The sequence below is a fragment of the Pristis pectinata genome, chromosome 1 (genome assembly GCF_009764475.1).
Source record: "Pristis pectinata isolate sPriPec2 chromosome 1, sPriPec2.1.pri, whole genome shotgun sequence".
NCBI lineage: Eukaryota > Metazoa > Chordata > Chondrichthyes > Rhinopristiformes > Pristidae > Pristis > Pristis pectinata.
Genome location: NC_067405.1, coordinates 148,384,865 through 148,410,904, shown reverse-complemented (window position 1 = coordinate 148,410,904; position 26,040 = coordinate 148,384,865). Strand labels below are relative to the sequence as shown.

Here is a 26,040-nt window from a genome sequence, read left to right as displayed (position 1 = left end):
GATTTCCTTGTCTTTGGGTGCTGTTATCCCTCCCTACCAATCAAATCTGCAGATATGACAACACTGTTCTTCAAAAATGCAAGCAAACATCATTTATAACAGCTAAACAATGTTGCCTCACCATCCCAGCAGGATACCTTTGGTAGAAAAAGTACCAGAATCCAAGGAATGAATCAAACTGGTTCATGAAGAAACATGGTTTAGACAAGTACCTGGGAAAGTGGTTGACTTTCTGAAACTCCAGTAGTGTGCGTAATAAATAGGGTTTCAGATGGGAACCAGTCCACATCAAGTTGAAATCATTACTGTTGGGATGGACCTGTATGGAAGGGTAAAACAAACATGCCTGCATTAAAACCAACTCGCGCTTGAGGGGAAGGATGCCAGTATACTCTCAAGACAGAAGCAGTATGGTGAAGTACAGATTAAACTTCCTCTACTCCGTCCCATCAAGGACTTTAAAGGTTAGATAAACAAGAGCATAAGAAACAGGAGCAGATCACACTGCCCCTCAAGCCTGCTCCACCATTCGATAAGATTACACCCGATCGTGGACATCAATTCATCTTTCTTACCCAATCCCATATCCTAATTCCTTTCAGTTCCAAGAATCTATCAACCTCAGCTTTGGTATACTTAACAATTAAACATTCACGGGAATATGGAGGAAAGAATTCCAGATGCACACAACCCTTGAATGTAAGGGCTGCCCTTCGACTCAGTTGCAAGTGGACGATCCCTCAACCAGAGACATATTCACCTACTTTGAAGTGCTCCAGTTACAGGTAACAACCTCTGTGTCTTACAAATCAGATTGAGTTTTTTTTTGAGGAGGTGACAAAGATGATTGATGAGGGTAGGGCAGTGGATGTTATATACATTGACTTTTGAAAAACTTCCAACAAGATCCCTCATGGTTGGCTCTAGAAGATTAAGGCACATGGGATCTATGCAGACTTGGTAGATCGGATTCAAAATTATTTTGGCCATAGAGGACAAAGGGCAGTAGTGGAGGGGTGTTATTCTGACTGGAGGTCTGCGACCAGTGATGTTCCACAGGGATCAGTGCTGAGACCTCTGTTGTTTGTGATTTGAACAAAAATGTAACTGGGCTGATTAGTAAATTTGCAAACGACACATAAATTGGCAGAGTAGTGGGTAGTGAGGAAGGTTGTTGAAGGATACAGCAGGATATAGACCAGCTGAAATGTGGGCAGAGAAATGGCAAATGGAGGTTAATCTGGACAAGTGTGAGGTATTGAACTTTGGGAGGTCATACAGAACATAGAACAGGACAGCACAGGAACAGGCCCTTCAGCTAGGATGTCTGTGCTGAATTAAACTAAATCTCTGTCTGTACATGATCCATATCCCTCCATTCCCTCACGTGTGAGGTGTTGTATTCTGGGAGATCAAATGCAAGACGAAAGTATACAGTAAAGGGCAGGACCCTTGAAAGCACTGATGTTCAGAGGGATCTTGGGTGCAAGCCCATAGCTCCCTGAAAGTGTTAATACAGGTAGATAGGGAGGTAAAGGTGGCATACGGCATGCTAATCTTCATCATGTGCAGTTTATATTGGCATCAAGGTCAGCACAGACATCATGGGTTGAAGGGCCTGTTCCTGTGCTGTACTGTTCTGTATTCCCTCAATGTCTATATTAATGTTTCATTATGGTACCATTTGGTCTATCAAATCTATGCCAGCTTCAAAACTCTGGGAGACATATGCACATCCCACTCAATCGCTCTGTACAGGACAGTCTAGTAAATCTAAGCTGCACCAACTCCAAGGCAAGACCTTCTTTGGAAGTCCAAAACTGCATACCACATGAAAATCAGTGGAGTCATTGATAGTAAAGAAGGTCGCTAAGGATGCAGTGGGACATAGATCAGCTGGAAAGTTGGGCAGGGCGGTGGCAGATGGTGTGAGGTAATGCACTTCAGCAAGTCAAATTTTGGTAGCACAGAGTAAATGATAGGGACATTAGCCTTGATGTGCAATGGTACCTTGGGGTGCACAGTTCATAGCTCCCTGAAAGCAGAGACCTGGGTTAATAAGGTAGTAAAAGTGGCATTTGGTATGTTCAACTTCATAGGCTGAGGCACTGAGTACAAGAGTTGGGCAACAGATACATTAGGAACATCCTCCCTACCCACCCTCCCTGCATCTTAATGAATTTCTTTTGACTCCTTCCCAGTTCTGACGAAGGATCTTCAAACATGAGCTCTGTTTCTCTTCCCACAAATGCTGCCTGACCTGCTGAGTGTTTCCAGCATTTTCTGTTTTTATTAAACATTCTGGTGAATCTCCTCTGCACCCTCTCAGTGGTACCACATCTTTCCTACATTGTGGTGACCAAAGTTGCACACAGTATTCCAGCCCTGGCCTCACTGATGTTTCATAAACTTGTTCAATAACCTCCCTTCTCTTATATTTTATGCCATACCTAATGAAGACAAGCAACTCAAATGCCTTCTTAACCACCTTATCAACCTGTGCTGCCACCTTCAGGGATTTTTGGACTTGTATTCCGAGGTCCCTCTGCTCCTCAATACTCCCTTGGTATGCAACATTCATTGCTTGTGTTCTACCTTCATTAGTGCACCAAAGTGCATCACCTTGCACTTATTAAGATTATTCCATCTGCCATTTTACCAACTGATCACCATCACCCTGTAGCCTAACAGTACCCTCAAATTATCAACAACAATTTTCATATCATTTGTGAACTTACTAATCGTACCGCCCACATCCATATCCAAATCATTAATGTACATGACAACCAGCAAGAGTCCCAGCACTCAGTAAAGCGCTCACTAATGCAGGGTCTCAACCTGAAATGTCGACTATCCCTTTGCCTCCAAAGACACTGCCTGATCCGCTGAGTTCCTCCAAAAGTTTGTTTTTTGCTCCAGATGCCAGCATCTGCAGTCTCTCACGTCTCACTGTAGGAAGAACACAATAGCGCTGGAGAGGGTGCAGAGGAGCTTCACCAGGGGGCTACTCGGGATGGAGCAGAGGTGGTGAAGAGGGGATATGATTAAGGTATATAAAATGATGTGGGGTATAGATAGGGTAGACTACAGGAAATTTTTCCCCGTTTCAGTGAATAAAACTAGAGGATATAGATTTTGGGGAAAGGGGAATAGATTTAGATGGGATCTGTGGGGGACCTTTTTCCACCCAGAGAGCATTAAGTGCCTAAAATACACTGCTGGAGAGAGTACTGGAAGCAGATCACCTGGTCATTGAAGGCTACAGGCCAGGGGCTAGAAAAAGGGATTAAGATGAATTATCACTGGTCAGCGTAGACATAGTGGGCCAAGTGACCTGTTTCCATGCTATCAGACCCTATAAACGGACACAAAAACAACCCTCCACTATCATCTTCTGCCTCCTATAACTAAGCCAATTTTGGATCTAATTTGCAATGTCCTGGATCCCATGAGTGCTACTTTTTGAACCAGTTTCCCATGTGAGACCTTGTCAAAGTCCAGGGTTTTGACCCAAAATGTCAACAATTTCTTTCCTCCCACAGATGCTGCTCGACCCGCTGAGTTCTTTCAGCACATTGTTTGTTGCTCCAGATTCCAGCATCTGCCATCTCTGGTGTCTCCCATACTGAAGACTTGGCTGAATAATTGCAGGAATATTTCTTTACCCCTCTGCTTCATTTCCCCTCGCAAAAAGCACCAGTCAGTCCATTTACCTTCCAAACTGCTTCCTGTACCTGCACGTTAAGTTTCTGTTCTAATACCAGAACACCAAAACCTGCTGCAAACCAGTTCCCCTGCTTTATAAAAGTTACCAAATCTTCTGACAAAGTGGATAACCTTAATTTTCCCCACATCAAACTCACCCAGCTTCTTGTCATCCTCTATCCCACTGTAAAGTCTATGCACCTTCCCAATAGCTGATTTTCCATCCTGCTTTAATATTGTCACAAAATTTGAAATGTAACATGCTGTCTTTTCATTGAACTCATAACAACCTGCCAACTTATGAAGTCTTGCTCTATTGAATTCTGCTAGAAAGAATTTAATTCCCCTTTTTAAGTTTACAGTCTCTCCTAATAGGTCAATGCTGTTGAAACTCCAGTTTATGACTCTGTGAAACTGAAGCCTGCTTATCCAGCCCATTCATCCCAGCACCACTGCTCTGATCAACGTTTGAGTAGGAGACAAGAGACGGCAGATGCTGGAAGCTGGAATGAAACAAACTGCTGGAGGAACTCAGCAGGTCAGGCAGCTTCTGTGGAGACAAAGGCATAGTTGAAGTATCAACCCAAAAAGTCGGCTATCCCTTTGCCTCCACAGATACTGCCTGACCCACTGAATTCCTGAAGCATTTTGTTTTTTAATTATTTGAATAGTTAGGACTGGAAGTTTAGAAAGGCTGTGTTGCTCAATGATCCTAAAAAGTATGTCAAGATTTGTAAGTGACAGCCTTTGGAGATATCCAGGAACAACCTGGAATTAAGAGAGAATAATTTTGCAGGACAACGGGGACTGGACTGCTCACTATTAGCTGGCATGGACCTAATGGATCAAATAGTCCCCTCTGTGCCATAATAGTTCCATGATCTTTAAATTTGTGATAGCAGAACTTGAAGCCTTAAGCATATCCTCAAAACTCCGTGATGCACACCTAGTGCACGCAAGGACAATCACTTGGAACATGGTAATGCAGGACATGCCCTTCACCTTTAGCTTGGCAAACATGAACTCAAGCTGGGGCCTAGAAGTTGGTCAATCTTCATGCTGTTGTCTCAGATACTGGTGCCACATGAACAACATGAGCAAGGGTCATTGAGAAACATGCAAGGAGTGCTGAGTGGAGCAGTCACTGAACAAACATTGTTGTTTCAACCCAGAACTTACCTCATGGAAGCCATGGACTGTCAAAATGCTGCGCACCAGTCTACTCTCAGTGCGCACAATCTTATACGCCAAGTGATAGCGCTCTAAATTAAAGAAAAAAAGGACATGGTAGTAGATTGTACTGGTATAATTATATCTATAAAACTATAAATCTATATAATACATACAGTGGACAATGAGGAAGACTGTCTGAGGTTACAACAGGATCTAGATCAATTGGGAGAGTGGGCAGAGGAAGAGCAGATCGAATTCCACTCGGACAAGTGCGAAGTGATGCATTTTGGGGAGTTAAACCAGGGCAGGACACATACAGTGAATGGCAGAGCCCTGGGGGCATATTGTTCAACAGTGAGACATTGGGGTACGAGTACATTGTTCCCTGAAAGTGCACCTCTCTGCAGAGAGTTATAGATAGGTTAATTGAGTGAGCAAGGGTCTGGCAGATGGAGCACAATGCTGGTAAATGCGAGGTCATCCACTTTGGAAGGAAGAATAGAAGATCAGATTATTATTTAAATGGTGAAAGATTGCAGCGTGCTGTTGTGCAGAGGGAGCTGGGAGAGCTTGGGCATGAATCACAAAAGGTCGGTTTGCAGGTGCAACAGGTTATCAAGAAGGCAAATGGAATGTTGGCCTTCAGTGCTGGAGGGATTGAATTTAAGAGCAGGGAGGTTACGCTGCAACTGTACAAGGTACTGGTGAGGCTGCACCTGCATGCAGTTCTGGTCTCCTTACTTGAGGAAAGATATACCGGCTTTAGAGGCGGTGCAGAGGAGGTTCATCAGGTTGATTCTGGAGATGAGGGGGTTAGCCTCCGAGGAGAGATTGAGTCACCTGGGACAAAACTTGCTGGAATTCAGAAGAATGAGAGAGGCTCTTATAGAAACATGTAAAACTATGAAAGGGATAGAAAAGAAGGCAGGAAGGTTGTTTCCACTGGTGGGTGAGACTAGAGCTAGGGGACATAGCCTCAAGAATCGGGGGAGGAGATTTAGGACGGAGATAAGGAGGAACTGCTTTTCCCAGAGAGTAGTGAATCTGTGGAATTCTCTGCCCAGGGAAGCAGTAGAGGCTACATCATTAAATATATTTAAGACACAGTTAGATAGATTTTTACATAGTAGAGGAATTAAGGGTTATGGGGAAAAGGCAGGTAAGTGGATCTGAGTCCACAGCCAGAACAGCCATGATCTTATTGAATGGCAGAGCAGGCTCGATGGGCCAGATGGCCTCCTCCTGCTCCTATTCCTTCTGTTCTTATGACACAGGGAGACAGAGTGGTAAAGAAGGCCAATAGCACATTTGCCTTCATCGGCCACGACACTGAGTAGAGGAGTCGGGAGGTCATGTCACAGTTGTCCAGAACATTGGTTAGACCACACTTGGATGGATTGGTTAGCCCAGCTACAGGATGGATATGATTAAGCCAGAGTGGGTGCAGAAAAGATTCACAAGGATGTTGCCGGGACTGGAGGGCTTGAGTTATGAGGAGAGACCGGATAGGCTGGGAGTGTTTTCCTTGGAGTGAAGGAGGCTGAGGGGTGACCTTACAGAGGTTTATAAAACCATGAGGGGCAGACATAGGGTTGATAGTCACAGGCTCGAAACCCCCCCTCCCCCCCAAGATGGGAGTCTAAAACTAGAGGGCATAGGTGAGGGGAAGTGGTAGAGGCAGGTAGAATTACAATGTTTAAAAGACATTTGGACAGGTGCATGAATGGGAAAGGTTCAGAAGGATATGGCATAAGGTTAGATAGGCAGTGGAGACACTGTAGATGCTGGAATCTGGAGCAACAAACAATCTGCTGGAGGAACTCAGCAGGTCGAGCAGCATCTGTGCAGCATCAAATCTCTCTCTGCTTCCATCTCTCATTCAACCTGCTGCCGTCTCCCAACTCCATTCCCACCCCCAATCTGTCGCAACCTGTCTGTCATCTTACACCACTCCTCAGTCCACCAATCACCTTGGACACCTGTCTCACTGCTCCCCTTCTCCTCTTTATGCTAGCCATCTCACCTCACCACTCTCAGTCCTGATGCAGAGTTTCGACTCGAAACATCATAGAAACATAGAAAACCTACAGCACAATTCAGGCCCTTTGGCCCACAAAGCTGTGCCAAACATATCCCTACCTTAGAAATTACTTGGCTTACGCATAGCCCTCTATCTTTCTCAGCTCCATGTACCTATCCAAAAGTCTCTTAAAAGACCCTATCGTATCAGCCTCCACCACCGCTCCCATTCTACTCACTCACCACTCTGAGTAAAAAACTTACCCCTGACATCTCCTCTATACCTACTCCCCAGTACCTTAAACCTATGTCCTCTTGTGGCAACCACTTCAGCCCTGGGGAAAAGCCTCTCACTATCTACCCGATCAATGCCTCTCATCACCTTATATACCTCTATCAGGTCCCCCCTCATCCTCCGTCTCTCCAAGGAGAAAAGGCTGAGTTCCCTCAACCTGCTTTCATAAGGCATGCTCCGCATTCCAGGCAGCATCCTTGTAAGTCTCCTCTGCACCCTCTCTATGGCTTCCACATCCTTCCTGTAGTGAGGCGACCAGAACTGAGCACAGTACTCCAAGTGGAGTCTGACCAGGGACCTATATAGCTGCAACAATACCTCTCGGCTCCTAAATTCCTCCTCCTTCCCCCCCACCCTCTATAGATGTTGCTCCACCTGCTGAGTTCCTACAGCAGATTGTTTGTTGCTTCAGGTTAGGTAGTTGGGTCTCAGGGCCTGTTTCCATGCTGTACAACTATGATTCCAAACTGACAATAACTCAGCCTTAGCATCTAATATTCTGTAGCAATCAATGGAAGGGTTTGGTCTGCAATCCACAATCTCAAAACATCTTGAATTTACATTGTCAAAATATTTCCCATTTGAATGTGGTATTTTAACAGACTCCTTAACTTGCTTAAAATGTATCTTTGCTGTCCTACTTTAGAAATGTTATGCTTTGGGTGAGACTGCTTAGAGAGTACAGTTATGATTTGTTCACTGGACAACATTCACTACACTCAACAGATTTAATGGTTTCACCTACTGTCTGGTTTCTTGCATTCTTCAAGAGAAGAGAAGAGAATGGGAAGAGCAGGAGATAAGGAAGGTTATGAACGATAAGGGAAAATTAAAGTCATCATTGAAGAGAACGGCTTTTAGGGGGGGTTCTGAAAAAAGGGAAAGAAGTAGCAAGATGAACAACCAGAGGTCTATTAGTTAAATCATCAACTTCCTGTACTGGGATAAATTTAGAAATAGGAATCATTTTCAATGTATGTACACATTTTAACTTCTAAAAAAATTCATAATCAACAGAAAAAGGTCTTTATGAAGTAACAGGATTCACGGCCTGAAACATTGTTCAATTAGTCTGACTGAATAAAAAGGAATCCACACTCACATTGTCAATAAAACAGAGCAAAAGGTCAAACCTCAACTCAAGAGGTTCTTCTGAAGAATTTATATTCTAGAAACAGGTAGAGATGGATGAAAACACTGTTTAATTTCTGGATGTACAGAAGATCCTCATGGTAACGTTCACATACCTCCAATTACGCGCAAGTTGCTGTCTTTTGTCACAATACCATTTGCATAGAAAACCAGGGTGGGTACCATTCCATTGCTGCCTGCCCACCGAAGGCACGGGTGCTCCCTGCAACATCAAGGTATCTTTAGAAGTGTTTCGCGGAACAGTTTCTCCAAAAACCATACCTGCTCCTCAGAATATAGGAGGCCATTAAACCCATAACACTACCACTTTGACTGTAGTGTAGCAGTTAGTGTAACGCTATTGCAGCGCCAGTGACCCGGGTTCAATTCCCGCCACCGTCTGTAAGGAGCTTGTACATTCTCCCTGTGTCTGCGTGGGTTTCCTCCGGGTGCTCCGGTTTCCTCCCACATTCCAAAGACGTACAGGTTAGGAAGTTGTGGGCATGCTACGTTGGCGCCAGGAGTGTGGCGACACTTGCAGGTTGCCCTGAGAACGCTCTCAGGAATGCAAAAAGACGCATTTCACTGTGTTTTGATATACACGTGACTAACAAATATCTAGCTTCGAGTGGGATTGTTATTTCTAATATCATTCTGCCCTCTCTCTGTAACTTTTAAACTTCTTGAATAGACCACAGCTTCTACCAATGGAATTTGTCCCTCTGAGTCTTGTAGCTGGCATCATCCAAAACAAAGCGTTTCTCTTGGCCATGCATTTCCAGATTGGAGCTTTGCTTTTTAGCTGGATCACTGGATGGCAACCAAGAGAAGGAACATATCACAACTCATTTTCTGTGTTAGCCCATGTGCACAGAGACTACTTGTAAAAGCCAACTTCTTAGACAGTCTCTCAGGATAAAGGATGACTTCCTTCATTCCAGTTCTGTGGGTACTGAAGTGGCTGAAGAGTCCTGCATGGAACCTGCAGATTCTGTCACATGTGGGCAGATGTTGCTCGAGGGACAGCTTGTCTGGGATATTACATGCTCCTTCCACGGCTCGCACATGGTCTGTACATATTCCTGTTGTAGAGACTCAAAGGTGTTTGATGCCTTTGCTGCTCATTTAACCTAAAATTAGCCAACTGGAGACCAAAATCTGGACTGTACCTGGATCTCAAGTGTATGGCTTTGAAATTTAGTGGCCAAATACCAGGAGTGACCAAGGCAATAAGAAATATAGCAATCATTTATTCTTTAGAACATTAAATGATTGCAGTGGGAAAGATGATCACGTTGTGAGATTGCACCATACCATTTGTATTTTTTTTTAAACTTAGAGACATTTGAATTCTGGAGTTGCAACAGGATGGAATCACGGTGACACCAACATATCCAATTTTATTAAAGAGAGGACAGACACTGTTGTCCCTCCAGCTCTTACAGCAGGGTCAGCACCAGTGCTTGTTAAACTCTCATACTGTACTAAAAAACAAAAAGAGCAGGGAACCTCACATGAAACATGTATAAAGTTCTCCCTATTGCAACAGCATGAAAGGACTTTGAACACAGCGATCAAAATAGCAATTCCCTAATTACTCCAGAGAAGGAGGGCACATCACTCCTGAAAGAATGGCTGTAAATTCTCTTTAAAACGCGTCCATAGTTCTCCAATGGTGAAGACTCACATAAATGGTTTATCTTCATATACGTTAACAGACCCTGCCTAACTCCACCCAAATTACCCCTTCCCCTATTGAATTCCATGGAACACAACCCTCATTTGGAGACTCGCTCCTTTTATTAATTCACAATCCATTAAATCTCTAACAATTTCATTTACACTAGCTTGCCAATACCATCATACAATTTTTTTTGATCCCATCATCATAAAAAAAAGTCTGGAATTAGATGAATGTGGTAAGTTGGTAGCATTGCCATCATGAAAAGTTGGTGGAGTTGTTGACAGTGTGGAGGATAGTCTTAGGCTACAGTGTGATGTGTTTGTGAAATGGGCTGAGATGGCAGATGGAGTTTAATTCAGATACAAGTGAGGTTATACATTTCGGGAATACTAAAGAGGCTAGGACATATACCATGAATTGTCGGGGGTATTGAGGACCAGATTGACCTTGGTGTACAAGAGCAAAGATCCCTGAAGGTGGCAGTGCAGGTAGATAACATAGTTAAGGAGGCATCTGAGATACTGGCCTTCATTAGCCAGGGCACTGAATACAAGACCAGGTTAGTTATGCTCCAACTTTCTAAAACATTTGTCAGACCTCAGTTGCATTGCTGTGTGCAGTTCTGGTCACCACACTATAGGGAGGATGTGATAGCGCTGGACAGGGTGCAGAACAGATTCCCCAGGATGGAGCAGTTCAGTTATAATGAGAGGCTGAAGAGGCTGGGTCTGTTTTCCTTGGCAAGGAGGAGATTAAGAGAGGACATGACTGAGGTATATAACATTATGAGGGGTATAAATAGGGTAGAATGCAGGAAACTTTTCCATATCAGAGGTGAATAAAACTAGAAGGCATAGATCAGAGGGGAAAAAAAAAAGATTTAGAAGGGACCTGAGGGGGTCCTTTTTCACTCAGAAAGTGGTGATTACCTGGAATACACTGCCGGAGAGTGAGGTTGAAGCTGGGTCATTGACAGCATTTAAGAAGTGTCTAAATGAAACACCTACGCATAGAAGGCAATGGGCCAAGTACTGGAAGATGGGATTAATAGGGATGGATACCCACTGGTCAGCATGGACATGGTGGGCCAAGTGGCCTGTTTCCATGTTCAATGACTCTAAATTTAAATACTAAGCGCAGATTAATGTCTTTATATAAAATGCTAATGACACTTTCTGACCAATAGACTGCAATCAGTGAGGGTAGGCAGCAACACCTCCAACACGATTATTCTCAACACTGGTGCCCCACAAGGCTGCGTCCTCAGCCCTCTACTCTACTCCCTATACACTCATGACTGTGTGGTCAGATTCTGCTCAAACTCCATCTACAAGTTTGCAGATGATACCACCATAGTGAGCCATATCTCAAATAACAGTAAGTCGGAGGAAATAGAGAGCTTAGTGACATGCTGTCATAACAACAACCTTTCCCTCAATGTCAGCAAAACAAAAGAGCTGGTCATTGACTTCAGGAAAGGGGGCTGTGTACATGCACCTGTCTACATCAATGGTGCTGAGGTCAAGAAGGTTGAGAGCTTCAAGTTCCTGGGAGTGAACATCACCAATAGCCTGTCCTGGTCCAAACACATAAACGCCATGGCTAAGAAAGCTCACCAGCGCCTCTACTTCCTCAGGAGGCTAAAGAAATTTAGCGTGTCCCCTTTGACACTCACCAACTTTTTTCGATGCACCATAGAAAACATCCTGTCTGCATGCATCACAGCTTGGTACGGCAACTGCTCTGCCCAGGACCGCAAGAAACTGCAGAAAGTTGTGGACATAGCCCAGCACATCACAGAAACCAGCCTCCCCTCCGTGGAATGTCTATACCTCTCGCTGCCTTGGTGAAGCAGCCAACATAATCAAAGACCTCACCCACCCGGGTCATCCTCTCTTCTCCCCTCTCTCAGCAGGCAGAAGATACAGGAGCCTAAGGGCACATACCACCAGGTTCAAGGACAGCTTCTATCCCACGGTTATAAGACTATTGAACTGTTCCCTTATACGACAAAATGGACTTTTGACCTCACAATCTACCTTGTTATGACCTTGAACCTTATTGTCTACCTGCACTGTACTTCCTCTGTAGCTGTGACACTTTACTCTGTATTCTGTTATTGTTTTACCCTGTACTACCTCAATGCACTGTGTAATGAATTGATCTGTACAAACAGTATGCAAGACAAGTTTTTCCACTGTACCTTGATGCAAGTGACAATAATAAACCAATACCAATACTTTGTCCTACCAGAATTCGATTTCCCAAAGTGCGTTACCTCACACATGTCTGGATTAAATTCCATCTGCCACCACTCTACCCAACTTTCAAGCCAACCCACGTCCCACTGTATCCATGGATAACCTTCCTCACTACCTATGACTCCACCAATTTTCATGTCATCAGCAATTTACTAATCACACTACTAAATTCCCATCCAAGTCATTTATATATATTACAAATAAATATCCCAACACTGGTATACCACTTGTAACAAACAGACTTTCAGTCAGATAAACACTCATCAACCACTACCCTCTATCTCCTATCACCCAGCTAATTTTAGATCGAGTTTTAAGGTTGAGGTTTTGCTTATTAACTTCCTCAGTAGTTCTTGAAATTCAGAAAATGTATAAAAACATTGAGGCAATGTCAATATTCTTTCTGTGACTTATTATACATCTGTACTCAGATGGAAATTGTTGAAAAATCTTACACATCATTACACTCATCTGATTCCCAAGTAAATCGCTCCACAACTGCATTATTGGGATAGTGTGTTTGAAATGGTGCACTGATGAGCAGGACATAAAAATGCACATTATGCACGGTACATTACAATGGCAGATTGGATTATCATTGCAATTCCTCACAGGTTTCCCTGATCCCTTAATTCATGCCATAGCTTCATCCAAGATACATTAACTGAAAAATAACAGAACCACATTTGTTCATGTATTTCAGAGGGAAAGCCAAGCCACCCCAAGGGGTGTTTTTTTTATTAACAAAATTGGGATAAAGCTGCAGGGAACAAGAGTTGGGACTGAAGGCTCCAACAAAAACAGGAAGGGAGAGGGGACTGCAAAGGTCTTGAATCAGAGAAGTTCTGGAGCAGAAGAATGCTATACAGGCAGGGAAAAGCAAAATCAAAGGGATTTAAAGATTTCCAATGTTAACCTCACTTACTCTTGCTCCTCCCCATCTGAGGAAGTGGAAGAATCCTCTGGTACGTGACTTACAGCAGGCATTCCCTCCTTACTCTGGCTCAAGACCAATCGGCTACACGCAATGCACAAGCACTAGTGAAGATGTCACCTTCTTCGTGGGCTTAACACATCCATCCTGCACCACTTCAGACCACTCTTCTCCAGACACTCCATTCGGCCATCTTCACTAGAAGAACAAAATGAATTCAGATCAGGAACAAACACAATGACAACAGTTTGTGTTTTACAGCATTTCCAGGCCCATTCTCTACAACGTATTCCTCCAGACCAACTGAGGGTTCCGTTCATGGTTTACCTCAAACCTCCACCGGTACTTTGCTGTCAGATCCCAGCTGACCTACTGCATATTTTCAGAGTTTAATTGCAGAGTGCCAACTTCTGTGGATTTCTTTTTGGATTTAATTTCGCAATCAGTCCTGGTCTCCCCATTATAGAAAGGATGCTGAGGCTTTGGAGAGGGCAAGGAAAAGATTTACCAGGATGCTGCCTCAATTAGAGGGCATGTTGCTACAAGAAGAGGTTGGACAAACTTGGGTTGTTTTCTCTGGAATGCCGAAGGCTGAGGGGAGACCTGATAAAGGTCTATAAGATTATGAGAGGCGTAGATAGAGTAGACAGCTAGTAGCTTTTTCCCAGGGTTGAAATGTCTAATACTAGAGGGCATGCATTTAAGGTGAGAGGGAGTAAGTTCAAAGGAGAGGTGTGGGGCAAGTTTTCTTTTAAAAACAGAGTGGTGAGTGCCTAGAAATATGCTGCTGGGATGGTGATGGAGGCAAATATAATAGGAGGTGTTTAAAAGACTCTTAGATAGGCACCTGAACGTGCAGTGAAGGGAGGGATACAGACACTGTATAGGCAGAGAGGATTCGTTTAGTTAGGCTTTTAATTACTAGTTTAATTAGTTCAACACAACATCATAGAACCATACAGCACAAAACAGGCCCTTCGGCCCACCATGTTGTGCCGTCCATCAGACCACCCTCACACTACCTAACCCCTTCCTCCCGCATATCCCTCTATCTCACGTTCCTCCATATGCCTATCCAGCAAGCTCTTGAACCTGTTCAATGTATCTGCCTCCACCACCACCCCAGGCAGTGCATTCCATGCACCAACCACTCTCTGGGTGAAAAACCTCCCTCTGACATCTCCCCTGAACCTCCCACCCATAACCTTAAAGCCATGACCTCTCGTCTTGAGCATTGGTGCCCTGGGAAGGAGGCGCTGACTGTATACTCTATCTATTCCTCTCAATATTTTATGTACCTCTATCATGTCTCCTCTCATCCTCCTCCTTTCCAGTGAATAAAACCCTAGCACCTTAAGCCTCTCCTCATATTCAATACTCTCCAATCCACGCAGCATCCTGGTAAATCTCCTCTGCACCCTCTCCAATGCCTCCACATCCTTCCTATGAGGCGACCAGAACTGAACACAGTACTCTAAGTGTGGTCTAACTAGAGTTTTGTAAAGCTGCACCATCACCTCATGGCTCTTAAACTCAATCCCGCGACTTATGAAAGCCAACATCCCATTGGCCTTCTTAACTGCTCTTTCCACCTGTGAGGCAACTTTCAATGAACTGTGAATATGAACCCCCAGATCCCTCTGCTCCTCCACACTGCCAAGTACCTTGCCATTAACCCAGTACTCTGCCCTGGAGTTTGTCCTTCCAAAGTGTACCACCTCACACTTCTCCGGATTGAACTCCATCTGCCACTTGTCAGCCCAGCTCTGCATCCTATCAATATCTCTCTGTAAGCTCCGACAGCCCTCCACACTATCCACAACACCGCCTATCTTAGTGTCGTCCACAAACTTACTAACCCAGCCCTCCACCCCCTCATCTAAGTCATCTATAAATATCACAAAAAGTTGAGGTCCCAGAACCGATCCCTGTGGGACACCACTAGTCACTGCCTTCCAATCCGAGGGCACTCCTTCCACCACAACCCTCTGCTTTCTACATGCAAGCCAATTCCTAATCCACACAGCCAAGCTTCCTTGGATCCCTTGGCCTCTGACCTTCTGAAGAAGCCTACCATGAGGAACCTCATCAAACGCCTTACTAAAATCCATGTAAACCACATCCACCGCACTGCCCTCATCAATCTTCCTGGTCACCTCCTCAAAGAACTCTATCAGGCTTGTGAGGCAAGATCTTCCCTTCACAAAGCCATGCTGGCTGTCCCTAATCAGTCCATGATTCTCAAGGTGTTCATAAATCCTATCCCTTAGAATCCTTTCTAACAGCTTACCCACCACAGACGTGAGACTCACCGGTCTATAATTCCCTGGCCTATCCCTATTACCTTTTTTGAACAAGGGGACCACATTCGCAACCCTCCAATCCTCCGGCACCACCCCCGTAGACAACGAGGACTCAAAGATCCTTACCAGCGCTTCAGCAATCTCCTCCCTAGCCTCTCGAAGCAGCCTGGGGAAAATCCCGTCAGGCCCCGGAGATTTCATGGGCTGAAAGGCCTGTTCCTGTTCTCTAATGTTCCATGTTCTATAAACTGGAATGTAGTAACTAATCTTCCTTTTTAATTCAATAAGGATCTTATCTTTTCAATTACAGTTTTCAGGCATGGCTTAAGATATAATTACTGTTCTATTTTAAAATTACGCAATTCACAATTTAGGAGGAATGTGGAGAAATTAATGATTCTGTAAACTGTAATTTTGGTAACAATGGCTGACATCAATTTCAAAGTATATTAGCACTGATAGTGCACGTCACAGTGCAAATAGTAGGAGCAGGAGTAGATTATTCAAGTCCATCAACTCTGCTCTGCCATTCAATAAAATCACAGCTGATCTTCCTCAATACCATTTTCCTGTCCTTATCCACTGATTCTTCTAAAATCCAGAAATCTATCAATCTCCACTGAATGCAATCACTGACCAAACTATACTAAATGGCATATCTTCTATTTAAGACTGTAACCCTTGGTTCAAGACTCCTCAGCAAGGGAAACGCGCTCCCTTCATCTATCCTGATGAGCCCTCTAACAATTTTATGTTTCAATACGTCATCTCTCCTTCTTCTAAGCTCTAAAGAGCGTACATAAATTTAAGGCAGCTGGTTGATGGGTTAGAGGAGTTTAGAAAGGGTATTTTATTCCACCAGAAGAACTGTGGGGGTCTGGAAGTCACCGTCTGAAACAGTGGTGGAGGCAACAACCCCAACACACTTACAGAAGTATCTGGATGCCAAAAGCTTCCAGGCTACAGCCCGAGTACTGGGACATGGGAATAGCTTTTTTTATGGCTGGCATGGCGCTGATGAGCCGAAGACCATCTGTGCCGGAAATTCTTATGGTTCTTTCAGCTGGGATAGAGTCACAGATTTATACAGCAGGGAAATAGGCCCTTCAGCCCAAATGGTCCATGCTGACCAAGTTGACTACCTGAGCTTGTCCCATCTGCCTGCGCTTGGCCCATGTCCCTCTAATCTTCCCTATCCATGTACTTGCCTAAATGTCTTTGAAACGTTGTAATGGGAACTCAAAAGAGAACTTGACCTTGCATTACCTCGCTTTATCCCCAACCTGAGAGAATTCAATTGGGCTGTGCAGACGCTTTATTCTACATTCCAAAGTCTTCACAGAAGGGAGTGTTTTGGATACTTTGCAAGGAGCTTCATTTTGTATCTCTTCTGCCCAAACCCGATCAGGGAGTCAGTCCGAGGGGTACAAATCCCAGAATTTCATAACCATGTGGGAAGCCTAATGGCTTCAAGCAGTGGAGCAGGCAAAGAAGCCAGCCACATCTCAAGTGATGAGACAAGTAATAAATGATTACTCCAGAAAACCTTAATCATGTTTCTTTTAGCTGTTGCTGCTTTGTTTCTAACCTCTTTGAATTGGACTGTGTTACATTGCACCTTGGATAGATCAATGCTAAATTTTCCTGCCACCCATGCCCACAAACAAAACTCTTAACTCCTTAAACTGGATGCCTCATTAAATAACAAGAAATAGAATGCATAGAAATATTGCAGTCAGAAATTCTGAACCAAGGTTAATTGAAGGTCAAACACTGCGGCTCCTTCATCGGCTAGAAGCTGGCCATCATGAAGCACCCTGGAAACAGACTGCAGAGGCCAAACCATAACTCATTCTTCTGTACTGCACCAATACACAAATGTGCAGTGCCCTGGGACTGCTCCAACACAAACCTGTCTGCTGCAGTTACAGCAGGGTCACAGCTGCACCTTTATTGAAATATTACAGGTAAAGACCAAACTTTTACATTATTTACCCACAGTACAGGCTTCTCATGTCCAAAATGACCGCACTTGAGAGCCTAGGCACTTGTTTAATGATACAACAAATTAGATTCAGATAGAACATAGAATAACAATTTGTTGTATTTGTAGAGCCTCTTTAACATAGTAATGCAAAAATAATTACCCTTTTAAAAAAAAAAGAGGTCAGAGTTGACAACAATAATTGTCCAAAGGAAACAATGAACATGATAAAATTCTTCAGTAAAATCTAAAAAGGAAATAGTTCAAACTGAAGCTTGGGCCCAGGGATGTGGGCAAGTTGGCTATGACAGGTGAAGGATCTTCATTAAAAAGCATAACAGTGGTTAGGAAATGGTTGACATTTACAGAATGAATGCAGGAATTCCAACAGCTAAACATTCCTACCTGGCATAAAAACACAATAGGACCCAACCATGGTTAACGAAAGGACAGTATTGGATCCATAGAGGATGGAAACAGGCCATTCGGTCCACCACATCCATGTGGACCGATGGCTACCCATCTATATTAAATCCCATCTTCCAGCACTTGACTTGTTGCCTTCTACAGCTCGGCAATTCAGCTGCTCATCTAGACCCTTCTTAAATGCTGTCAATGACTCTGGTACCATCATTCTCTCCAGCAATATATTCTAGGTACTCACCACTCTCTGGGTGAAAAAGGTCCCTCCTCAGACCCCCTCGAAATATAAGATGGGTCCACAGGATAAGGTCCTAAACTGGGGCAGGGCCAATTCTGGAGGCATTAGGCAGGATCTTGCAGAGGTCAATTGGGTGAGGTGTTTGCTGGTAAAGGGATAACTGGCAAATGGGAGGCTTTTAAAAGTGTGATATCAAGAGTCCAGGGGCAGCATGTTCCTGCTAGGGTGAAGGGCAAGATTAGCAAGTTTAGGGAAGGCTGGTTGATGAGAGATATTGAGGCTCGTCAGGAAAAAGGTGGCATCCATCATGTCTGACAAACCTCTTGGAGTTCTTTGAAGAGGTAACCATGAGAATAGATGAGGGTAGAGCAGTGAACGTTGTCTATATGGACTTTAGCAAGGCCCTTGACAAGGTCTCACATGGCAGGCTAATCTGGAAGGTTGGATCGCATGGGATCCAGAGAGATAGCTAATTGGATTCATAATTGGCTCGATGGTAGGAAACAGAGTGATGGTCGAAGATTCTTAGATTGAAGCCTGTGACTAGTGGTGTGCTACAGGGGTTAGTGCTAGGGCCTTTGTTGTTCATTATTTATATAAATGATTTGGATGTGAATGTACAAGGCATGGTTAGTAAGTTTGTAGATGATACAAAAATAGGTCACGTTATGGATAGTGTAGGTTATCAAAAATTAAATGGGGATCTTGATCAACTAGGTAAGTGGGCCGAAGATTGGCAAATGGCTTTCAATTTGGAAGTGTTGCATTTTGAGAGGTCAAACCAAGGTAGGACTTCTACAGTGAATGGCCGAGCCCTGGGGAGTGTTGTGGAACAGGGACGTAGGAGTACAGCCACATAGTTCACCGAAAGCAGTGTCACAGGTAGACAGGGTGGTGAAGAAGGCATTTGGCACGCTGGCCTGCATCAGTCAGAGCATTGAGTATAGGAGCTTGGATGTTATGTTACAGTTATACAAGACATTGGTGAGACTGCACTTGGAGTATTGTGTGCTGTTTTGGTTGCCCTATTGGGGGAAAGACACAATTAAACTGGAAAGAGTGCAGCGATTTACAAGGATGCTGCCAGAACTTGAGGGCCTGAGTTATAGGGAAAGGTTGGGCAGGCTAGGACTTTATTACTTGGAACATAGGAAATTGAGGAGTGACCTTATGGAGGTGTATAAAATCAAGAAGGGTATAGATAGGGTGAACACACACAGTTTTTTTCCCAGGGAAGAGCTACTAAAAACTAGAGGGCATAGGTTTAAGGTGAAAGATTTAAAAAAGAATTGAGGATTAACTTCTTCACAGACGGTGGTGCGTATATGGAATGAGCTGTCAGAGGAAGTGGTTGAGGCAGTTACAATAACAACATTAAAAAGACATTTGGATAAGTACGTGGATAGGAGGGGTTTAGAGATAGAGGCCAAACACAGGCAAACAGGACTAGCTTGGCAGGCACCGTGGATGAGTTGGGCCACTTTCCATGCTGTATTTCTCTATGACTCTGCAATTTCTCCGCATAGCTGAAATGCTCCATCCCAGGCAACATCCTTGGGAATCTCCACCACACCCTCTTTAGCACTGTCACATCTTTCTTTCAGTGTGGTGATCAGAACTGCACACAGTATTCTAGCTGAAGTCCAATCAACGTTTTACAAAGTTGGAGCTTAACTTCCTGCTCTTGATTTCAGTGCTCTTACTAACGAAGGCCAGTAACCCATGTGTTGTCTTAACCACGTTATCTCCCTGTGCTCGCACCTTCAAGGATTTTTGGACTTGTACACCAAAGTCCCTCTGTTCCTCAATACTCCTTAGGACCCTGCCACTCATGGTATGTCCTAGCCTCATTAGTACTCCTGAACTGCATCACCTCACCAGGCTTAAATTCCATCAGCATACCGACATCACCCTGTAACTTAAGACCACCCGCCACACCGTCAACAACTCCACCAATCTTCCTGTCATCTGTGAACTTGCTGATCATGCCTCCTACATCCACATCCAAATTAGTCACTTATATTACAAACAGCAGGGGTTCCATTGCTGATCCCTGTGTAACACCACTAGTCACAGGCATTCAGTCACAAAAACAACCCTCTACCATTACCCTCCATCTCCTATTGCCAAGCTAACCTTGGATCCAATTAAACAACTTGCCCTGGATCCCATGGGCCCAAACCTTTTGGACCAGTCTCCCACACAAGACCTTGTCAAAAGCTTTACAGATGTCCATGTAAAACACATCTGCTGCACTACCCTCATCAATACACTGTTAGCTCTTCAAAAAATTCAATCAGATTAGTCAGACTGGATCAGTCCTTAACAAAGCCATGCTAGCTATCTCTGATCAGTTCCTGTCTTTCCAAGTGATCACTAACCCTGTCCCTCAGAATTTTTTGCAGCATCTTCCCTATCACCGATGTTAGGCTCACAGGTCTATAATCACCAGACTTTTCCCTGCTGCCCTTCTGGAAAAAGGATCACATTTGCTGTCCTCCGGTCATCTGGTATCTCACGTGTCCACAACGATTTAAAAGTCTCAGCCAGATCCCCAGCAATCTCTTCCCCTGCCTCCCATAGCAACTTGGGACAAATCTCATCCAACCCCAGGGATTTTATGACTTTCAAGCCCGCTAAGGCATCGAGTACCATCTCTATTTATGGAGACTTGCACTAGACGTTCACCTTCTCCTTCACTGAATCATCCAACGACAAGGTCTGTTTCCTTGCTGAATATTTAGGACAACACCTATACCTTCTGGCTCCATGCACGGATTGCCCTTGCTGTCCCTAATGTCCCTCTTTCCCTGTTTATCCTTTTGCCCTTGGCATACTGGCTGGGAACATAAAAGTGGAAGAAGAAAAACATTAAAGTACAAATCTCCTTCAGTCAGAATTGGGAGAATACAGAGCAATTAAGCAAACACTTTGGAGGCAAATATGATCCCACTATTTATGTAAAAACACACAGAACTACTAATGCAAGTCCATAGCTCTGAGGGTAGCAACACAACTGGATAGAGTGGCAAAGAAGCTGTACAGCACACTTGCATTCTTCAGTTGGTGCATGGAGTATAAAAGTCAGGAGGTTATGTGGCAGCTGTGTAAAACTTTAGTTAGGCCACATTTGGAGTATTGTGTGCAGTATGGTTGCCACATTAGAGGAAGGATGTGGAGGCTTTGGAGATGGTGCAGAAGAGGTTCACCAACACATTGCCTGGAGTAGGGAGCATTAACTATAAGGAGAGAATAGTCAAACTTGAAATGTTTTCTCTGGCATAGATAGGATCATCTTTTTCCCCAGGGTGGAAATTCCAAATACTAGAGGACTCAGCTTGAAGGTGAGATGGGAAAAGTTTAAAGTATTTGCAAGGCATTATATTTTTTCTTATACATATATATTATACATTTATATATACATACACACATACACATATTCATACACACACACGATAGCAATGTTTAAGAGGCATTTAGACATGCACATGAACAGGCAGGGAAGGGAGGGATATAGACTATGCAGGCAGATGGATTAGTTTAAATTGGCATCTTAGTCAGCAGATATCGTGGGCCAAAAGGCCTGTTCCTGTACTATTAAAAAGATCACTTAGCCCAAGGTCAATAGTGTGAAATGCTGGTATCTATAAAGGATGCAATAACAGAACACTTTGAAAAGAGTAATAGGATTGAGCAGAGTCTGTGTGGAGTTATGAAAGTCATATTTGAGTAATCTGCTAGAGTTCTTTGATGCTAAGTCCACCCACAGGAGGTTGGTCAATCATTCATTGGCAACTTCTGCCACTTTACCAAGTCACCACCACCAGATCCATCTTCCCCTTCCTAAAGCGATCATTCTCTGCACAACTCCCCGATCCACTTGTCCACTCCTCTTCTTTTGGTACTTTCCCATGAAACATCTCCACCATCCAAGAACTCAATTAGCCCTTCCAGACAAAGCAACATTTCACTTGAACTTCCTCCCATCTAGTGCACTGCATTCAATGTTCACAATGTGACCTCTCCTGCAATGCAGAAACTAAATGCAGATACTTTGTACAGCACCTGTGTTCAGTCCACAGAGCAAACCTGAGTTTCCCATTACCTGACACTAATTCCTCATCCCATTTCCAATCTGACCTGTGAGTGACTTCCAGCACTGTTATATCAAGGCCCAATGCTGAGGAACAGCACCTCACCTTCCCTGTGGGCACGTTACAGTTTCTGGACCTTATCTTGAATGCAATAACTTTAGGTAACTCGTCTTATCCACATCAGAATGGGCCAGTCCAACTACATTATTGGCTCAGATTTTCTCCCTCCACAGCACATCCTGACTTGTTGGGCATGCCCTTCAGCTCCGCATTAGTTTCTTTTTCCACAGATGCTGCCTGACCTGCTACATTTTTCTAGCATTTTCTTTTTATTTCAAAGTTCTAACAGCCTTTGGCAGGCTGGATGCAGAGAGGATGTTTCTGCTGGGTGGGAAGTTGAGAGCCAGGGCTCAGCCTCAGAATAAGGATAATCCATTTAGGACTGAGATGAGGAATTTCTTCATGCACAAGATGGTGAATATTTGGAATTTTCTACCGAGAAGACTGTGGACACTCAGCCAAACAGAAATTGATAGATTTCTGGACATTAAGAATAAAAGAATAAGGGGACAGTCCATGAAAATGACTCCCAGGTAGAAGATTAGTCATGATCTTGGTGAATGGTGGAGCAGGCTTGAAGGACCAACAGGCATACTCCTGTTCCCATTTCTTGTGTTTGTATCGAGGAACATCTCTGCTCAGTTTTGTCAGCAAGATGATTGCAAGGGTTCTGATAAAAAGGAAATCTTTGCTGAAAGAGTCTACCCTGAAAACCCAGTGTGGATTCAGAGCTGGACACTTCAGAAACAACATCTCCTTCTAGCAAGATAAAAAAAACTGACAATACCACTACACTCTGCAGCTTTTATTCATTGACAAAAGGGTGTCAACATGGATAGGAAAGGCATATACAAGATCTTGTTGAAAACCAGCTGTCCATAAAAGGTATGCTCCATGTTCAAAGATTTTGTGAGGGAATAAAGGGAAATCTACCATTTGAGGATAAACATCAGCTCAGCAGTGATCTGATGTGCAGGAAGGCTGCATTTTTGACAACCCAACCTCTATTGCTCTCAAGCGCGCTTTTCAAATCATTCAATCTGCCATATTAATTAAATAAAAACAAGATGGCAAATTGTTCAACATCAGACAATTACAGTGCAAAAGAGATGTCACCTAGCACATTATTTGTGATCACACACTGCATTCATCTCCAACTCTCCTGATGAACAGCAGATCACGATGCATAAATGATGCAGATCTGATGCACGCTCCAAGTCAGTTCAGCAATCAGCATCAAGACAACAGATGGAGTCATAGAGTAATGCAGCATGGATACCGGCCCTTCGGCCCAACCAGTCCATGCCAACCGCATCGTCCACCTAGCTAGTCCTAATTTCCTGTGTTCAGTCCATATCCCTCTTGGCCCCTCCCCTCCATGTACTTATCCGAGTGCTTCTTAAATGATACTATTGTACCTGCCTCAACCACTTCCTCTGGCAGCTTGTTCCATATACTCACCACCCTCTGCATGAAGAAGTTGCCCCTCGGGTCCCTTTTAAATGTTTCTTCTCTCACCCTAAATCTATGCTCCCTAGTTTTGGACTCCCCAAATGGCACATCACGGGATCCCAGCAACCCACCCAAAATCAAACTGTCAATACTGAAGCTCTGGATAATGGGGATCACTTCTCCTGGCTCAGTTCAACACTTAGCAGCTTGTTTAACCTTAATTCACAGATTATTTCAAAAATCAGCAAAGCCTCTGTCAACTTTGAACACAGAACAGTACAGCTCACAATGGGCCCTTCGGCCCACGATGTTGTGCCAACCTAATATAAACCTCGCCCACAATCAATCTAACCCTTCCCGCCTACACAGCCATTTGGTAAACTTACTTCAAGCTTCTGGAATAAGCTGCTAATCCAGAACACAAAGATGGCACTCTTTACATCTGTAAAAGCTGAGTCAGGTACATCAAACAAAAATGGAAACAGTTGCTACCTTTGATGTCTCTGAAACATCCTTGAAGTTTAATCCGGACACATGTGAGGTGATGCATTTTGGGAGTCTAAATGCAAGAGTAAATGCATACAGTAAAAGGCAAGACCCTTGGGTGCATTGATGTACAGAAGAATCTTGGGCTGCAAGTCCATCACTCCCCAAAATTGGCCACACAAGTGGATAGGGTGGTAAAGAAAGTGTATCAGTCGGGGCACTGAGTATAAAAGTTGGCAAGTCATGTTGCACCTGTATAAAACTTTGATCAGGCCACACGGAGTATAGTGTGCAGTTCAGGTCACCACAATATAGGAAGGATGCGGAGGCTTTGGAGAGCATGACGAACAGGTTCACCAGGATGTTGCCTGTATAAGGAGAGATTGGACAAAGTCGGATTGTTTTTCTGGAGTGTCAGAGGCTGAGAAGCAACCTGGTAGAAGTACATAAAATAATGAGAGGCATAGATAGGATAGGTAGTCACAGTCTTTTAACCAGGATGGAAATGTTAAATACTAGATGGCATGGGTTTAAGGTGACAGGAGGAAAGTTTAAAGGAGATGTGCAGGGCATTTGTTTTTAATACACAAGGCAGTAAGTACCTGGAACATGCTGCCAGGAGAGGTGTTGGAAGCAGATACAACAGCAACGTTTAGGAGGAACTTAGACAGACACATGAACAGGCTGGGAATGGAGGAAGATGGACCACGTGCGTGCAGATGAGATTCTGCTCCCGTAGCTTATGGCTTAGATCAGCATCATGGTGGGTGCAGACATGGTGGGCCGAGGAGTCTGTTCCTGTGCCGTACTGTTCTGTGTTTTAGCTGAGCTAAGATAAGCTATCTTTATTAGTCACATGTACATCGAAGCATACAGTGAAATGCACCTTTGCGTAGAGTGTTCTGGGGGCAGCCCGCAAGTGTCACCACGCTTCCGGCGCCAACATAGCACGCCCACAACTTCCCAACCCGTACATCTTTGGAATGTGGGAGGAAACCGGAGCACCCGGAGGAAACCCACGCAGACACAGGGAGAATGTACAAACTCCTTGCAGACAGTTGCCGGAGTTGAACCCGGGTCGCAGGTGCTGTAATAGCGTTACACTAACTGCCACACTGCCTGCCGTTCAAATCATCAGTGAAATCCTTGAGAGAACCAGCCTGTAGTCTGCACAGGCCATAATGGCCTCTCACAGGTTTTGCTGATTGAAATGTGGTGAATAGCTTCAAGGTCACCTGTGATAGGCTGTGCTCTTTGGCCAACTCACAAACCATCCACAGCACAGACAAGAAACAAAGCATCAATACAGCAAAACAATGGGCAAGGTTTCAAGACATTCAGCATGCCCTCAGATAACGGGGAGAACCCTGCAGGCTTGCAAAGTCGGGCCAAGGCCGATACAACCAACACATAGAGCCACCAGAGAACCCAGATCAGCATAAAAAGCCAGGCCTAAACCATAAACAGTGAAAACCTGAAATAAAAAACAAAAATGTCTGGTGGCATCTGTGAAAAGAGAACAATTTAATTCAATCACCTTTCATCAGAACTAAGACAGAAATAGAGTCACAGTTGTACAGCACAGAAACAGGCCCTTCAACCAACCATGCCCATGCGAACCTGTTTGCCATCTACACTAATCCCATTTGGCTGCACTATGTCCATATCTTCCTATGTCTTGCCTATCAAAGTGTCTATTTAAATGTCTCTTAAATAAAATGACTGTATCTGACTCCACCACTTCCTCTGGCAGCAAGTTCCACATATCAACTACTCTGTGTAAAAAAAACTTTCCCTT

At 44.0% G+C, this 26,040-nt stretch overlaps 1 protein-coding gene across 4 annotated transcripts in view; it reads right to left on the bottom strand.

Annotated features, from left to right (window-relative positions):
* The window catches only part of ttll5 (tubulin tyrosine ligase-like family, member 5), a 310,846-nt gene that overhangs the window by 277,835 nt on the left and 6,971 nt on the right, over positions 1 to 26,040 (bottom strand). For 3 of the 4 annotated variants that reach the window (XM_052023200.1, XM_052023373.1, XM_052023446.1), the window contains exons 2-5: positions 13,194 to 13,400; positions 8,440 to 8,546; positions 4,885 to 4,967; positions 213 to 319 (exon numbers count right to left, since the gene is read on the bottom strand). In XM_052023200.1, coding sequence (XP_051879160.1) covers positions 213 to 319; positions 4,885 to 4,967; positions 8,440 to 8,546; positions 13,194 to 13,255 — 359 coding nt within the window. In that variant the 5' untranslated portion in view covers positions 13,256 to 13,400. The remainder of the gene's footprint in view (positions 1 to 212; positions 320 to 4,884; positions 4,968 to 8,439; positions 8,547 to 13,193; positions 13,401 to 26,040) is intronic. The other variant, XM_052023287.1, reaches the window with a different exon arrangement.